The sequence below is a fragment of the Ailuropoda melanoleuca genome, chromosome 2, assembly GCF_002007445.2.
Source record: "Ailuropoda melanoleuca isolate Jingjing chromosome 2, ASM200744v2, whole genome shotgun sequence".
Lineage (NCBI taxonomy): Eukaryota > Metazoa > Chordata > Mammalia > Carnivora > Ursidae > Ailuropoda > Ailuropoda melanoleuca.
Window position 1 is genome coordinate 49,710,820 of NC_048219.1, and position 18,918 is coordinate 49,729,737.

Consider the following 18,918-nt stretch of genomic DNA (forward strand, 5'->3'; position numbering starts at 1 on the left):
TATGAGAAACAAACTGAGGGCCTCAGAGGGGAGGGGGTGGGGGAATGGGATAGACTGGTGATGGATAGTAAGGAGGGCACGTATTGCATTGCACTGGGTGTTATATGCAACTAATGAAGCATCGAACTTTACATCGGAAACCAGGGATGTACTGTATGGTGACTAGCATAATATAATAAAAAAACATTAAAATAATAATAAAAAAATAAATAAAACTACAGCGTTGTTTTGATACTATGCACATTGGATCTTCCAAATTCATAGATGGTTGACTAATGATTCCTCTCACTTTGGGTGAGGGACAGACCTTTAGAGTTAACAAAGCCCCATTTTTCCCCTGGGCCAGGATAATATAAGACATCATATCTAGGGGTACCTGGCTGGCTCAGCCAGTAGAGCATGCAACTCTTGATCTCCAGAATGTGAGTTCGAGCCCCATGTTGGTTGGATGTAGAGATTATTTAAAAAAAAATAAAATCTTAAAAAAAAGACATCATATCCAGATATGAGACTGTGCCTCCCTGATGCTGTATCCATGTAGAATACCCTGTCCTATGGTTTAAGCCACTATTTGGTTTTCTTTTTCTTGTAGCTAACAGCATCCTAACTGATATACCTACTAACGACTAAGATTGTGTGTTAACCTTAAAAATGAAAGTCAATTATTTTACCAGCAAAAATGTGTTTATTTGGGAATAACAGATAATTGCAATTTGGGCAAGCAAGGTATGGCAAAGCCATAGGCAAGTCTAACAATCACAGGAGAACATTATTTTATGGGGAAGGAAAAATATGGGAGGGGTTGTTCTGAACAAAAGTCCCTTGGAGAAAAGCAACGGTTTGGGATGATGATGGTTTCTCACTGGCTTGGTTGCCGTAGTCGATTTCTTGTAGAAGATGCAACGTATATCTTTCCTGTTGGGGCCAGTGACTGATGATTCTTTCCCTAACTGATGTTGAGTGGTAACTCTTTCCCTTCCAGCCTCTCCTTATATCATTTTGAGTCCAATTTAGTGAGGTTTCTCATCATTAATTTAAGCAATTAAATACTCTGCCAACCCAGGAGAAGGGAGGCTTGGAGCAAATTACATTGATTTAGAAAAGTAACGAAAATATGGTATTTCTTGCTCCCTTGTTAAAGAGTAAAATCTATAATGAGTATGTACTAATATCTCTTTCATAACGTTTATTGTGGAATTAAAAGAGATAATGTTCTCAGTAAAGTTGCTTTAAGCGGTAGTTATAATTACTACCGCTCTTCCCATTATGCTGAATGTTTGAACGTTGTAGGAAGTAGAGACGAAGCAGCAGAAAGGAGATTGGGAGAATTAAAAAAAAAATAGCCTTTCAAACTTCAGGTTCTTCAAATGTCAACAGCACCATGTACTTTATAAGTGCAGAATATTTTCAGGCAGAATTCTGCTCACTTTCAGTTATTATTCATCTAGTAATGTGACACATCAGCATTGTCGTTCTCCCATTTCCCATTTGACTAAATAGGAATTTTGAAAACTAACAGAAATGATTATTCATTCCTGTTCCTTAGGTGGGAATAGTAACAACCGCTGTCATGTTTTAGCTATCCTTACGAAATTATTTTGACATTTCACCACAAATATGCTCAGCAATTGGAAGTTTTAAATCTGCATTTTTGGTGGAATGTTTTGGCTCAGGACTGCATATGGAAACAGCATATTTTTTTTATTGTCGTTCTCCAGTGCGCCCCCCAATTTATTTATTATGTGTTAGAACCTCGGAACAGGGTATACTCTAACAACTCATAGTTGGCCATATTTACATATTCGAATTCAGTGGGAAAGGTAGAGAAAAAAGAGTAATTGAAGTCAATAACTTCATCAATACAGGGTTAGAATGCCTCTTAACATTCATTCGTTTAAGCGCTGTGGGTCTATAGTAGAGGTTCTTAATCTGGGATCCATGGATTGGTCTGGGCGTCTGAACTTGTATATACCGTATATATTTTTTCTTTTAACAATGTATGAGCGTGTCTATGTGCATTTTTCTGGGGGGGAAATTCCCCTAGTTTTCACCAGATTCACCGAATGGTCCTAGATCCCTCAAAAGGCTACGAAATAGGATACTAGTTGACAGCATTGTAAAAATGCAGTTCTTCTTAAGTGGTCCTTAGATCCATTTGGCAAGGCAGAAATCTCCTGCCCTGAACAAAAATGGCAGGAGCGGCTTCACACGTAGCCCCTCACGCAGAAAGGCTAGAAGGCCCCCGCCACATTCTTTCCACCTTTCCACTCCTGACCCCGGAAGGACTCCGCCCCCGCGGCCAGGCGGCTGCTTAGCGCTGGGCTGCGGCGGGGAAGCAGGCGTGGGCCAGTCGCACCCGGCCTGGGGCAGCAGGTACTAGGGTGGTGGAGGCGGGCGTTGGGGCGCGTGGGATCACAACGCCCGCGGGGGCGGAGGGTGCGGGTCTGGGCGAGGTGGGGCGTGGTGGGGCGTAGGCTGGGGCCCGGGCCTTGGGCTTTGAGATTCCCAGTGCGGGTGAAGGAACAGAAAGCCAGAGAAGTCCCCACGCTGGATGGAGGGCCGCAAGGGCAAGCGCTGAATCAGGGTGGGCTCCCGACTGCCCCGAGTCCGACTGAGGACCTGGGCGGGCGAGGCGAGCGGGAGTCCCCTTTTCTGGGCCCTTGGTGAAGGAGGAAGACCGCTGAGGAGAGTGCTGTGGGGGTCGGGGGTGGGGGTCTTGCTGGAGGTAGGTGCCGCTGTTTGGTCCCTGTTTCTGCTTGAATACCAATGGCTTGAGCAGAGAGTGGTATTTGAATGGGGGACGTTTACGCTTTCTTTGCAGGTGCTTTCAGAGAATAATATAGCATTGGGAGGATTGTGGCGTTGGGACCCGTCTGTAAATAAAGTTGCTCAACATTTATATTCTGGTGGGAGGACTTCAGAAGATCTTGCTCTTGCACAGACTTTTATTATTGTTGTTCTATCATTGCAACGAAGCATTTTTGGTGTATTTTTCTCAGAGTTCCGTTGTATGAGTTTAGGCTTCACGTCAATTTTTTTTAAGGGTATTTCAGACTCATTTTTGCTTAAATTATAAAGTCCAAGCTGTAGAATAGAATTTTAGGGTGTTTAAGAAACAAACTCTGTATCACATTTTTAGCTCCGCAGTGGTTAGCTGGAGAGAAGCGAGTAATATTACATAATACAGTATTTTTGGTGAAGTTTTAGACTCTCTCTACAAATTTGAATAATAATTAAACTGCCTTAGTATTCATCTTAATTAACACTTATGAAAGCAACTGAAATGATTAGTTTTTTTATATTATTCAATTATTAAGTTTGAAATCATTCCCTCTAATTTAAGTTAAAGGGAATGAGGTAGTTAAAATGCAAAAAAGGAGATTTGTCAGCACTCTTTTAAGAAAACACCAGCAGCTTAAATTGAAATGTTTGCTTTATTTTCTTTCTCCTCTGCTTAAAAAATTGGAACCCTCTATTATGTAGAAAGTCATTTTGGGTGAATTACTCAGTATTTTTTTTTCTTTTTTAACATAGCGTAGATGACTTAATGATCCAGAATCTATGTAATTACTAAAAACGTTTCTCAAGAAATTGTCAATTTTGGGGGGCGGAGGGGATAAGAGTGCTTTTTTTTTTTTTCTTTTTAGTGTAACATTTAAAAAAAAGTAATACATGTAGGTGCTTAAAAAGATTAAATATTTGAGAAGACTTATCGCGAAAAAGGAATAATTCCTTGCCCAACCTCCCTTATACCTGTAGTCTCATGCCCCAGAGGACCATTTTTTCTTGTTTAATTGTTTCTTCATGGACTCCTTTGTGTTTCTCAGTAGTATGTTTATATCATAGTTTGTTGGTTGGAATAAATGTACTTAGATTAGAATTATACTGAGCCTGAACATTGTAATTAGAATATGTGAGTGTGGGGATTAATACTCTGTTAGTGTCCCTAGTAAGGAATAAGGTTAGTGTCAGTAGCAGTAACCCACCTTAAGAAGTATTACTGTGTTTGATTTGAAAGGAAACTACTACTTAATCAGTGGTTTCGAGACTTGTGTGAAGAATTAACAGAAAAGGGTAGTCTACTGGAGTCCACAAAAAGAGGAGAGTTATACGTAGAAATAAAGGACTAAAATTATAGCTAGCTAATAAGCTTTTATAGAGAGATTGCTAATTTTATTTTCTCTTTAGTTATGTTTATGTGGCCCTATTCAAGGAAAAGAAATACTAGATTTAGTAGACATAAACATTCTGTTTACTGGAGAAGGCTATTCTCTTGTGTACCAGAGACCTGTCTCAGGCTTTTAGTTGGCCTAGATAAAATGTTCCTCAGGATCCATTAATTTTGTGCTCACCAGGCAGCCTTTTTAACTTTTCTTTAATTTAACTCCTTACAGTTTTTTTAATTTCAGAGAGGGTATGTTTTGATGACATATATAAGTATTCTTTTACAGGATAGTGTATTTCCTTATTATAAATGAATAAATTTGTAAGCTAATTTACATCAGTACTATGTGAGTTTGTTTAGTGCATGTCCAGCTAGGTACACAGGTAAAATTGAGTTTCTGGCTTTGAAAAGCATAGACCCAGAGCCTGAACCATCATGTTTCTTTGAAGGTTCTGTTACCCTTAAGGGCCTTTTTTAGAGATAGCTGCTTTCTCTGTAGACATATGACTTCTCATTCTTTGGTTTCAATAGAAATAGGCATTAAAACAATATTAAAATTTCATAGCATTTATGTGGCATTTCTTTGAAGATCTTTAAAATGGGCTATTAGGAGAATAAGTGCCTGAGTTCTGAAGTTCAGTGAACTGAGCTTCCTAGAGCCCCAGGAGTCCTGGTTCCAATCAGATTCCCCTGTAGGAAATAGGTGGGAAGAGATCAGTTTTAAATTACTATTTAAAAGCTGAAATGTTTAACCAGAAAAGAGAGAACTTGCAATTTTCTAAGGAACTCTTAGTTCAAATCTAACTCATTTTCTTTTTGGGTGATTTGGTGATTAATAAACTTTTAGCTCAGATAAATTTGGCTCATAATTTTCTTCAGGGAAGTATACCATGAATAATTAACTGTAAAAAGAAAAAAACTGATAGAGTTAAAATTTTAATTTGTATCTTTCTTTTGGTGGCTCATATGTTTCATTTAATGAAGATTAGAAGAGGAGTCATGTCAGAAGAAACAGTACGCGAATCACAGTTTTCCTTGAAGACAGCAGTACTGAGAGTGTTTGATCTTCCTCTGTCTTGGTACTATTCTCTCTCCCAGGTAAAAAAAAAAAAAAAAAAAAAAAGAAAGAAAGGTGGAGTTGAATAAGTTTAGTGCTCAGAGCATAGTATTTTGTTTACAGTATTTAAATTTCAATTGAAGTTGTAAATGGTTCAGTCAAAATGTTTAAGGTACTTTAATGCTTGGTTTTTATTTCATGGTTTTTTGTTGTTATCATATTCAGAACTTTTTAAAGAAGATTGTATTACTTTAAAAAAATAATCCTGGGGTGCCTGACTGGCTCAATTGGAAGAGTAAGTAACTCTTGATCTTGGGGTTGTGAGTTTGAGCCCCATGTCAGGCGTAGAGATTCCTTAAATAAATAAATAAATAAAATTAACTTAGAGAAAATAGTCCTTTTTCTTTTTTTTTTTTTAAGAGATTTTTTATTCATTTGAAAGAGAGAGAGAGCAAGCAAGCGCACAAGAGCACGAGCAGGGGGTAGGGTTAGAGGGAGAGGGAGAAGCAGACTCCCCACTGAGCAGGGAGCCTGGTACCTCATAAATGGAATTATATAATATTTGTCTTTTGGGGACTGCCTTATTTTATTTAGCATAATGTCCTCAAGTTTCATCCATTTTGTAGCATGTCAGAATTTCCTTCTTTTCCCAGGTTGAATAACATTTGATTTTATGTACACACCACATTTGGTTTATCCATTCATCCATTACTGGTCATTTGGGTTACTTCCATCTTTTGGCTCTTGTGAATAAGGGTGCTGTAAACATGACTCTATGAATATCTATACAAGTCCCTGCTTTCAGTTCTTTTGGCTATATACCTAGAAGTGAAAGTGCTGGATCATATGGTGATTCTATGTTCAATTTGTTGAGAAACTGGCATATTGTTTTCCATAGTGGCTCCACCACCACTTTTCATTTCTACCAGCAGTGGACAAGGGTTCTGGTTTCTCCACATTCTCACCAGCACCTGTTATTTTTGGGCTTTTTGATGGTAGCCACCCTAATGGGTATCAGTTGGTATCTCATTGTGGTTTTGACTTGTACTTCCCTAGTGATTAGTGGTGTTGATCATCTCTTCATGCACTTATTATCCATTTGTATATCTTCTATGGGAACAGTCCCTTTTTTAAAATATTTGCTTCTAATACAATTTGTGCTTCATTGTACTAAAGAAAAAGGTACATATGGAAAGTAGCATTTAGTTCACTTAAGTTAACACCAAATTTCATCAAATCCAAGATGATCATTTTTGACATTTCAACATTTGTAAAACTTGCTTACATATTAAAGTGAATAGTATCTCAGATGGGTGAAATATAGTGTAATTTTATATGTATATAGGAAAGGATGTTGCAGTTAAGATGTATGAGAAGAGTAATTACTACCTAGTGTTCATTATGTTTAAAACATTATTTATGTCCTTTATACATAAAATGTCTCTAATCCACAAAGTAACCGTGGAAATTGGAAATCCTCTCTATTTTACAGAACTGGAGGCTTCAAGAGCTTCATTAATTTGTCTAAAAGGGCAAATAATAGGGGTGCCTAAGTGGCTTAGTTGATTAAGCCTCTGACTTTTATTTATTTATTTATTTGAAAGAGAGAGAGAGAGAGAGAGTGTGCAAGCAGAGGGAGGGAGAGGGACAGCAGAGTCCATGCTGAGCGTGGAGCCCCACGCAGGGCTTGATCTCAGGACCCTGAGATCAGGACCTAAGCTGAAATCAAGAGTCAGTTGCTTAACTGACTGAGCTACCCAGTGACCCAAGCATCTGGCTCTTGATCAAGTCTTGATCGCAGGGTTGTGAGTTCAAGCTGGGGTGGAGCCTTAAAGTGCAAATAATAATGTGAGATTTTAACTCATACCTCTTTGATCCCCAAATCCATTTTCTCTCTTTTCCTTTCTTTCCTTTTTCAGGACTATATGCTTAAAAGAAAATTTGACAAATATGGAAAAGAATTAAAGAGAAAATAAAAGTTATCAGCAGTTCCATCATAAAAGCTTATTTGCTATACTTTCTCTAGGTCTTTTATTTTAGTATATATTTTTCTGCCCTCCACTCCCCTGTTCCCCTCCCCCATTTGAGATTATAAAGTTCTATGTTTTGAGCATATTCTGTTATTAGAAATGCTTTATGAATATAGATGTATAGTTTATTGAATATTTCTCTGTTTTTGTGTTTCTGGTTTGTTTCAACAGTTTATTATTTATATATAAGTCTTTGTCCAATTTTTAGATTTTTTATTAAAGTATATTCCTAGAGAGGAAAATATTGAGTCTAAATCTTTGGTATTCTTTTATTGTACTGTTTGGATGACATTTAAAAGACTAGCAGAGGGGCGCCTGGGTGGCACAGCGGTTAAGCATCTGCCTTCAGCTCAGGGCATGATCCTGGCGTTACGGGATCGAGCCCCACATCAGGCTCCTCTGCTATGAGCCTGCTTCTTCCTCTCCCACTCCCCCCTGCTTGTGTTCCCTCTCTCGCTGGCTGTCTCTATCTCTGTCAAATAAATAAATAAAATCTTTAAAAAAAATAAAAATAAAAAAAATAAAAGACTAGCAGAAGGACATAGCAGTTCCAATGTATGTAAAGCACTGTGCTAGACATTTTATATTAGGTACATTTACAAATTTATTTAATCCTTACAACGATCCTAAAGTAATAGTATTCTTTAAAATGTATTATTTGAGTAGCTAATACATTTATATGGTTCACAAATCAAAACCACACACACATACACATACATGGAAATGTTTTACTGTCTCAGTCCCCATCTACTCCCTATAGGTAACCATTTGGATTACTTGGATATAAAAATTCTTTTAGGGTTTCCTTAATCACATATCTGACAAAACAGTTATATACTTATTTTTTCCTCTTTCTTATAAAAGGGAGCATACTACCTATGTTCCTGCTTTTTTATACTTAAATTATTTCCTGGAGATCTTTCCATATTAATATATGTAGATCTTTTTCTTTTTTTTTTATTCGTACAGCTACATAATATTTATATACATGAACATTTGTATTATTTCTGATCTTGTACTGTTACAAATAATGATATAGTGAGTAAGTTTGATATACCTCAATTCATAAAGGCATAGGCATGGGATATAGGTATGGGCACAGGATAAATTTTTAGACTTTGGATCTCTGGGCCAGAGAGTAAATGTATTTGAATTTTGATAGACTCCGTTAAATTGCCTTCTGTAGGAATAGTATGATTTTGTACTCCCCAAATTTGGGGGTTTTTGCCAGTCTGATAGGTGAGAATGGTATTTCATCGTGATTTTAATTTTCTATCTCTCTTATATGTTAAGCTGAGAATCTTTTCTTAGATTTAAGAGCAATTTGTATTAAGTATGAACATTTTGAAGGCTTTCATTTGTCATTCCTAAGTTGTTCTGCAGATTGGCTATACCACTTCACAGTCCTCATCAATCGTAATCATTTGATGATGTCTTTTTTCACAGCCTAGAACTCAGTTTATTAATTTTTAAAAATGTTTATTAACATTTTGTATTTCTTCAAGAATTACTTTTCTATCCTTTGCGTATATGATTTTATTATACCACCTACTTTTCAATGCTAAGAATAATTTTCTGAGGCCAAGTGTATCGCACAGCTTGTTCCATGAGATATTTTTTAAAATAATATAAAGAGTCACTGCAAGTAAACTTAAGGATACATTGTCTTCTCTCAGTCATGGTACTTAGTATTCAAAACTCATTTCATGCTATCAATGCCCTAAGATAGGTCAGCAAATTATAGCCTTTGAGTGAAATCAAGGCCACCACCTGTTTTTGTAAGTAAATTTTATTGGGACACAGCATACTCATTTGTTAATGTTTTATCTGTGACTGATTTTTTTTTTTTAAAGATTTTATTTATTTATTTGACTGAGAGAGACAGCCAGCGAGAGAGGGAACACAGGCAGGGGGAGTGGGAGAGGAAGAAGCAGGCTCCCAGAGAAGGAGCCTGATGCGGGGCTCAATCCCAGAACACTGGGATCACGCCCTGAGCTGAAGGCAGATGCTTAATGACTGCGCCACCCAGGCGCCCCTATCTGTGACTGATTTTGCACTATAACGACAGTTAAGTGGTTGCAGTGGAGATTATATGTTCCACAAGTCTAAAATATTTACTACTTGGCCTATATTGAAAAAGTTTGTTGACTCCTGCACTAAGAGAGCAGGTTATAGTTTGAATAGCACAAAGGACCACGAAAGGACTGAGGAAAAGCTTAGAGTTCTTGTTCTGTAACTTTAGAATTGGATTGATTTTTTTTTTTTAAATGAAAAAAAGACATGTAAGATTTTTTTGTTCATTGGTTCAGGCTCCAAAAATTGAGAAGCCATGACGGATGTATTTCAGTTATATATTTAATTGCTTAGTGAGATGTCATCAGTGTGACTGAAATAATTTTAATAAATGATGCAAGACATTCATGGATTTAAATACCTTCCATGATGCATCTTGATTCATGTTTCACCATTGTGGAATTGTGTGATCTTTGGCAGGTTACTTAACCTCTTTGAAGCCGATTTTTCATGTTTGACATGCAGTAAAGATGAGTGACCACCCCAGTAAATGTTAACTCCTATTATATTTCCCTGTGTCATTTAAGGAATAATGCATTTTCCAAGTATTTGTTCTTTCATTTAGTGAATACAAACTCTGAACAAAATACTGAAGTCTCTTTTGCTTCTGTAGTTTTCTTAAGGATTGCTTTGGTACATTACTGTTTATCGTGTTAATACAAGCAGATTCTGTTTTTCAGCTGGAAACCACAACATGAAGAGCCAAGTAGGTTAATTGATTCTCCAAATTCAAAGTGTTAAGTGAGAAAGACAAAGAATTAACTAAGCACTTAATTTGTCTAAATGCAGTGTGGCATCCTGAATTGGTCCTGGAATAGAAAAAGAATATCAGTGGAAAAACTGGTGAAATCAGAATAAAGTCTATAGTTTAGTTAATAATAATGTACTAATGTTAGTTTTGTAGTTTTGTTTTAATGTAAATTTTTTAGTTTTAGAAGAGGTTATGTAAGATGTTAATATCAGGAAAATTCTAAGTGATGGGTATATAGAAACTCTACTATCTTCGCAACTTTTCTGTAAATCTAAAATTATTTCAGGTCGCATGGGTGCCTCAGTCGATTAAGTGTCTGCTTCCGGCTTAGGTCATGATCTTGGGGTCCTGGGATCAAGCCCCATGTTGGGCTCCCTGCCCAGTGGGGAATCTGCTTTTCCCTCTCCCTCTGCTCCTCCCCTGCTTGTGCTCTTTCTCTCAAATAAATAAATAAAATCTTTAAAAAAATAAAATTATTTCAAACTTAAAATTTTTTAAATTAAAATAAATTAACATTAAATGATAGCTCACATTTTTTAATGTCAGATATTACTTTATGTATGTTATCTATCCACAACAACCTTATGAAGATGATTTATTCCCATTTACTCAGAGTTTACAGTTTGCATGTAGTGTGTTCTAGTTATCAGAAAGATTCATTCAGAGTATATCTATTAAGCCTCTACTATGTTTCAGTCAAGATATAAAGTGGTGAGCAAGATCTAGGCATAGTTCCAGCACTTAGTGAGCTTAGAACCTCAATAAAGTTTGTACAAACTGCCTCATCCCCCCCACATAAAGCCGTTGTAAGTACTGTGTTTGAGGAACAGATCAGCTGAATTCTTTATGCTGAGTAAAGGGAAATAAGGTTATTGGAGCAGGAGACTTGTGTGTGACTAACTACTCTGTCTCCAGAGAACATTTGGCGGTGGGGGAAACTTGACAAGAGCATTAAACAATAGCATCGCGTTATGAAGTGGGGAGAGTTGTAAAATCTGAGCATAAGGAGTAGTGTTCTTTTCCTTTGTATTCTCAGTGTCTGGGCCATAAATAGATGCTGAATTCATGTTGAATGAATAGAACATGTGTCTAGTTTTCATTCGTCTGGAGGTGAGGAAATGGACTTTATCACCACAGAAAGCCCCTCTGAGCTTTGGGATTCTGAGATGCTATTTCCAGTGTTCCAGGCAATGATATAGGAGGCAATCGACTTCCCTCCTGGCAGGGAGACGGGTGGAGGTGGGGTGCAGGGGTACAAAACAAGAAGTGATAGGCAAGAGTAATATTAGAGACTTTCAAACGCTGTGTTTTCTAGATTACTTAGGATAAACATTTTCTCTGGGAAATTAGTTGCTTTTTTTGTCATGGGAAAGGTGTCTTTTTTCATGAGATTATGACTGTAAACTTCAACAGGTCTTTTATAAAAATAATACATAGCATACAAAACAACTCGGATCTTAATAAAAGTGAATTGATTTCTATTGTATTTGAATTTATATTAGTAAAGAACATTATATGTCTGATGGAGTAGTTTTAATTTCGTATTTATATCTAATAGTAGTTCTCTAACTTCAGTGCCCTTGGATGTAGTAGAACTGATAATTTAAGCAGACATGATCACTTAGCTGTGACTGGGCCTTTATCAATAGATTATTTTCTTTAATGGAGGTCTTAATTTTCTTATCTTACATTTACTCCTGCAGTAAATACTGATCTTTACATTTGATCTAAGAGTAATATTTTTTTTGATAATGAGGTCATGGCAATTTATAAAATTATTAAAAATTAAGAAATTCTTAATAGTGCTACTTTTCTTTTTAACTAAAAATTTTTTTTAAGATTTTATTTTTAAGTAATCTCTACACCCAACATGGGGCTTGAATTCACAACCCTGAGATCAAGAGTCCCATGCTCCACTCTCTGAGCCAGCCAGGTGCCCCAATAATAATGCTATTTTTAGAATTTATTTTATTATTGTGTCTTTAGCATCCAAATTCAAGAAACTGTTGTTTTTTTCCAAATCTCATTTAGTTGCTCTTAACACTGAAGGTATGGTCCCGGAGGGAAAAACAAACTTAAATAAAAATTTGTGGGGCTCCTGGATGGCATAGTTGGTTAGGCGTCTAACTCTTGGTTTTGGCTTGGGTTATAATCTTAAGGTCTTCAGATCTAGCCCTGGGTTGGGCTCCACACTCGGTGTGGAGTCTGCTTGGGACTCTCTCTCTTTCTGCCTCTGCCCCTCCCTGCTGTTCCTTGTTTCTCTCTCTCTCTCTCAAATCAATAAATTTTAAAAAAGTTTGCTAATGCCTGTTATAGAGACATTGCTTAAGAGAATAATTCTTAAGGTTTGTGAAGGGAAAAAAATTTGGTGTGGTATTGGAGTGTTCTAATTTTTCTTGATAGTTTTGAAGGAATTTAAATGGACTTGGAGGAAAAGTACAGTAAGACTAGTTTTAAATTTTTTGTTAGATCATAGTCACTGAGTCCATATGCTAATGGCAAATGGAAGTAAATCATTTCTGGTATTCTGGACAATGAGCAAAACTTTTTAAAAAGATTTTATTTATTTATTTATTTGACAGAGAGGGAGAATACAAACGGGGGAGCAGTAGGCAGAGCTAGAGAGAGAAGCAGGCTCCCTGTTCAGCAGGGAGCCCGATATGGGGCTTGATCCCAGGACTCTGGGATCATGACCTGAGCTGAAGGCAGACGCTTAACCAACTGAGCCGCCCAGGCACTCAGAAAAGGAGCAGTTTTTATGTGAAGAACCCAGATGTTATTTTTTAAATAGCTTTATTGAGATATAATTGACACACATTACACTGTCCATATTAAAAGTATACAATTTAAGTTTTGACATACATTGTATATTATACCTGTGAAATTCTTGGTGCAATCAGGATAATGAACATATCCATGATTTCCAAAAGTTTCTCATTCGCCTTTGTAATCTGTCCCTTTGCATTTCTCTGTCCCAGTCCCCTCCCTCACTTTCCCCCAGGCAACAGCTGATCTGCTTTTTGTCACTATAGATTTGTTTACATTTTCTGTTTTATATAAAATGGAATCATACAATATGTACTTTGTCTTTTTTTTCACTTAGTTTGATTTTGAAATATATACATGTTGTGTATATTAATAGTTAATTCTTTTTTATTACTGCATAGTATTCCATTGTATGGCTATACTACAGTTTGTTCACCTGTTTGGCTGTTGGTGAACATTGGTTTGTTTCCTGTTTTTATTTTTTAATTGTAAGTAAAGCTGCTAAGAACATTCCCATACAAGTCTTTGTATGGACATGTGCTTTCATTTCTCTTGGGAGTAGAACAACTGAATCATAAGATAGGAATAAATTTAACTAAAAAAATTTTTTTAAATTTAAAGATATTTTATTAGAGAGAGAGAGAGAGAGCGAGCAGAGAGGGAGGGAGAAGGAGAGAGGATCTGAAGCAGACTCCTTCCTGAGCATGAAGCCTAACTCAGGGCTTGATCCTGCAACTGTGAGATCATGATCTGAGCCAAAACCAAGAGATGGATGCTTAACTGACTGAGCCACTCAGGCACCCTGAGATATATTTAATTTTTAAAGAAAATGCCAGACTTCTTCCAAAGTGGCCAGATCATTGGTATGACCAGTCTTTTAATTTTAGCCACTCTAATAGAATAGTATAATCTCATTGTGATTTTGATTTGATTTTCCCTAATGACCAGTAATGTTGAACATGCTTTCATATGCTTATTTGCCATCCATAAATCTTCTTTGTTGATGTGTCTATTCAAAGCTTTTGCCCATTTTTTAGTTGGGTTGTTTTCTTACTAAGTTTTGAGAATTCTTAATATACCCTGAGTACGATTCCTTTATCAGATAGATCATTTGCAAGTATTTTCTTCTAGTCTGTAGATTGTCTTTTCAACTTCTGGAAAGTGCTATTTATATATGTATGTATGTTTTTAAAGATTTATTTTATTTTATTTTTTTTAAAGATTTTGTTTATTTATTCGACAGAGATAGAGACAGCCAGCAAGAGAGGGAACACAAGCAGGGGAGTGGGAGAGGAAGAAGCAGGCTCATAGCGGAGGAGCCTGATGTGGGGCTCGATCCCATAATGCCGGGATCACGCCCTGAGCTGAAGACAGACGCTTAACCGCTGTGCCACCCAGGTGCCCCTAAAGATTTATTTTAGAGCGGGGGACAGGGCAGAAGGAAGAAAGAGAAAAAATCTCAAACAGACTCCCCACTGAGCACAGAGCCCAAAGCCCAACGTAGGCTCAGGTCCCATGACCTGAGCCGAAATCATGAGCCAGAGGCCTGACTGAGCCACCCAGGCACCGCTAAGCAGTGCCTTTTAAAGAGAAGTTTTTAATTCTGAAGTCCATTTGTCAACATTTTTTTTTTTTAATGAATCGGATTCTTGGTGTCGTCTCTAAGAAATATTTGCCTAACCAAAGGTCACAAAGATTTTCTCTTACACTTTCTTCTAGAAATTTTATAGTTTTAGATTTTATGTTCTTATTGTTTTAGGTTTATGATCCATGAATGAAATATTGTATGTAGTGTGAAATTATACAGTATACAATCTTTTGGAATTGGCTTTTTTCACTTAACACAATGCATTTGAGATTCATTCACATTGTGTGTGTCTGAATATTATGACCCTTTTTATTGCTAAGTATTCCATTGTATGGATATACCATTTTATCCATTTACCTGTGGAGGGACATGCAGGTGGTTTGTAGGTCTTGGTGGATTTCTAGATTACATGGATTTTCTATGTTCTAGAAATTTATTCCTTGAATTTACTTTTGACAAAAATAGATTGGCTATATTTGTACAGGTTTATTTCTGAATCCTGTTCTGTTGCATTGATCTGTATGTCTATTGTTTTGCCAATACCACACTGTTTTAATTATTGTAGCTTTATAGTTAAGTTTTGAAATTGGCTAGAGTAAGTTCTTCGACTTTCTTCTTTTTCCAAATTATTTTGGTTATTCTAGTTCCTTTGCCTTTCCTTAATTTTTTAAAAATAATAAGCTACCAATAGCTACAAAAATCTTTGCTGGGGGCCACCTAGGTGGCTCAGTTGGTTAAATGTCTACCTTCGGCTCAGGTCATGATCTCGGGGTCCTGGGATCCAGCCCTGCTTCAGGCTCCCTGCTCAGCAGGGAGTCTGTTTCTCCCTCTCATTCTGTGCCTCCCCCTCGCTTGTGCTTAACCCCCTCTCAAATTAATAAATAAAATCATGAAAAAAAATTTTTTGCTGGGATTTTGATTAGGATTATATTGCTCTTTATACATCAGTTTGGAGAGAAACATTTTATAATCTATGAACATGATGTATCTCTCTTTTTATCTTTGTTGATTTCTTTCATCAGTGTTTTGTTTTTAACTAGCACTGATTTTTTTTTTTTTTAGATTTATCTCTAAGTATTTTTTCTTTTTCTTTTACTTGGCGCTATTATAAATGGTACTGCTTTTCAAAATTTTATTTCCAGTTGCTTATTGCTGTCATTGACTTTGTAGCCTATTTACCTATCAGTTCTAGGTGACTTTTGGGTAGATTTTTTGGGATTTTCCATGTAGACAATCAAAATTATCTGCAAATACTGAGTTTTACTTCTTCCTTTCCAATGTGTATTCCTTTTTTTCTCTTTTCTTGACTTTTTATATTGGCTGGTACTTTTAATATGATATTTTGTTCTGGTAGCTTCAGGCATTCCTTGGCTATGGCAGCATAACTGTAATCTCTGTCTCCCTCTTCACATGGCTTTCTCTTTTGTGTCTCTATGTGCCCTTTAATTCCTTATAAGGACACTCATTTGATTTAGGGTCCACCCTAAAACAGTGTGATGTCATCTTAATTCATATCTTAATTACATTGACAAAGCCTTTATTTTTAAATAAGATCATAATCTGATATTCAAGGTGAATGCGAATTTTGGGAGGACACTATATAAGCTACACGCCTTCTAGTCCTAATTTGCTGAGTTTTTTTAAAAATCGTAAGCGGGTGTTGAATATTTCCAAATGTTCTTTTTGAATCCGTTGAAATTATATTATGGCGTTTCTTCTTGGTTTGTTACTATGATAAGTTACATTGATTGATTTTTGAATGTTGAACCAGATTCGCATTCCTAGGATATACACTACTAGATCATTTATAGTATTCATTTTATATATTGCTGGGTTCAATGTGTTAATATTTTGTGAAGGATCTTTAAAATAAATCTATCAACATTATAGATACTAGCCTATAATTTTTTTTTGTAATGTCTTTGGTTTTGATATTAATAGTAATGCTGGCTTCAAAAAAATGGGAAGTATTCCCTCATTGAATGGAATTGGTATTTCTTTCTTAAATATTTAGTAGAATTTGCCCTATCGTTTGTTAAAAGGTTTGTTTAACTACAGATTCAATTTCTTTCGTACATATATAACTATTCATGCTATTTCTTCCTGAGTGAATTTTGATAGTTTCTGTTTTTCAAGAAATTGGTCCATTTCATTTAAAATTGTTGAATTTATGGGCATAGAATTGTTTATATTAATCCTTTTCATACCTGTAAGGTCTTTAGTGATGACACTTCTTTTATTTCTGATTTTGGTAATATATGTCTTTTCGTTCTCTCTGCCTTTCTCTCTCTCTCTTTTTGTTTGTTTTTGGTCAGACTGGCTAGAGCTTTGTCAGCTTTATTGATTCCCCCCCCCCCCAAAACCTATGGGGAGTGAACCTATTGATTTTTTTAAACACTTTTGATTTTATTAATTTGGTTTTCTGTTTCATTGATTTCTGTTTAGCCTTTATTACTTCCTGTCTTCTTGCTTTCGTTTGAATTTGTTTTTTTCCTAGTTACTTAAGGCAAAACTCAGATTATGGATTTGATCTTTTCTTCTTTAATGGTATAAATTTCCTTTGGAAGTTAAAGCTGCATCCCACAGATTAAGTGTTTTGTTCCTTTGAAGGGATAGAGAAGGGTATTGATGCAGTTCATGCCCCTCCACAAAAACGCCTGTTTCCCTCCCCCAGTTCTGTACCGTAAGGGAAACTTAGGACTCTAGCAGTCTTTTCTGTGAGTAGAGCCCAGTGGGATTCATGAAGATAAAACCTGCAAAATGTATGGATTACCCTTATCTTTGCAGCATCCCAGCTGTTCCAGGGGGTACTTTACCCCCTCTCACCAGTACACACTGTGTTTACCAATTTACCAGCCATTCTAGCTGAATTCGTCTTACTGATATCCTGCTGTGTTTTATCTCTGCATGCCTGAGCTTATGTCCTATCTCTTCATGCAGATACCTGTATCTCTTTAGCTTTAGGGCCAATTGATTGCCTTCTGACCTCAGCCTTGTGATGGGTTCAAGGAAAAATGAGAACTTGCCATTTGTCTGGCTTGTTGTTGTGAGTTTGGAAGTGACACTCTTTTCAGCTCTCTACACCCCAAGACTATGGCTTTATTTTATCGCTCTTCTGTATTTCTTGTGATTGATAGTGTCTGTGCCCCAAGACAAAGTTAATTATCTCTTGCTCTGATGCTGATACTTAGTGTATACTTATATTCCTGTATTTATCACACTGTACTGTAATTATCTGTGAATATATTTGTCTCTACTATTAGCACACCGCTTGAAGGAGGCACGATCTGTGTCCTCTGTACCTATTGCTTCCTGATCATTGAAGGGCATTGAAATTTGCTTGTTGAAGAGAATTACAGTAAGATTTTAATTTTAATTTTCATAGCACAGTGTGGTACATTGTAAGATGCTGAGCAAATATTTGTTGAATAATTCATGCATAAAAGGGTTTATTCAGATAGCATTTAGAAATTGAGTTAATTCGGGGCACCTGGGTGGCACAGTTGGTTAAGCGTCTGACTCTTGGTTTTGGCTCAGGCCATGATCTCAGGGTCATGAGATCAAGCCCCACGTTGGGCTTAACGTTCAGCGCAGAGTCTGCTTGAGATTCTATCTCCCTTTGCCCTCTCCTGCTTGTGCATGTGTGCGTGTGCACTTTCTCTCAAATTAAATAAATAAATCTAAAAGGAAAAAGAAATTGAGTTAATTCATGTTTGTTGAAATTTCCAGTTAGTTAAAAAAAAAAAATTGGTTTGTTTTAAAACTCTGAATTAGGGGTGCCCAGGTGGCTCAGTTGGTTAAGTGTCTGGCTCTTGATCTCAGTTCGGTTCTTGATTTCAGGGTTGTGAGTTCAAGCCCCATGTTGGACTCTACACTGGACATGGAGCCTACTCAAAAAACAAAGCAAAACAAAGCAAAACTCTGAATTAATCATTCCTGTAATTTAAAATCTTGCTATGATTCAGACATTTAATTGCATGAAAATCACTAGTTGTTCAACAGGTTTTAATGGGGTTGAGTTATTTTGTGTTCCTTTTGCCTTTTGTGGTAATATTGTTTACCTAAGGACATCAGAAAGTAATAAATTAATACATTTTGTTGTTTTTTTAATTTTTTTAAATTTTTAAAAAATTTTTTTAAAAGATTTTATTTATTTATTTGACAGAGATAGAAACAGCCAGCGAGAGAGGGAACACAAGCAGGGGGAGTGGGAGAGGAAGAAGCAGGCTCATAGCGGAGGAGCCTGATGTGGGGCTCGATCCCATAATGCCGGGATCACGCCCTGAGCCGAAGGCAGACGCTTAACCGCTGTGCCACCCAGGCGCCCCCATTTTTGTTGTTTTTAAAATTCAAGTTGAGCTAGCTGTTGTTTAAAGAGTGTGAAATAATATTCTCTTGGTAATACTTAGAACTAGATTAGCTTAAGAATAAATTTTGTTCTTACGTCTTTATTTTAAGTAAACAAATATAAGAAGTTTTTTTTCAATC

The 18,918-nt window shown here is 36.5% G+C and overlaps 1 protein-coding gene across 4 annotated transcripts in view; it reads left to right on the top strand.

Moving 5' to 3' along the window:
- The first annotated feature begins 2,284 nt into the window (after positions 1–2,284).
- Positions 2,285–18,918, top strand: part of MIGA1 (mitoguardin 1) — an 85,370-nt gene continuing 68,736 nt past the window's right edge. For 3 of the 4 annotated variants that reach the window (XR_004623277.1, XM_034653745.1, XM_034653744.1), the window contains exons 1-2: positions 2,285–2,373; positions 5,150–5,263. Coding sequence is in view for 3 of the 4 variants with exons in the window: in XM_034653745.1 (XP_034509636.1) it covers positions 5,165–5,263 (99 nt within the window). In the remaining variant the exon portion in view is untranslated. The remainder of the gene's footprint in view (positions 2,374–5,149; positions 5,264–18,918) is intronic. The other variant, XM_034653746.1, reaches the window with a different exon arrangement.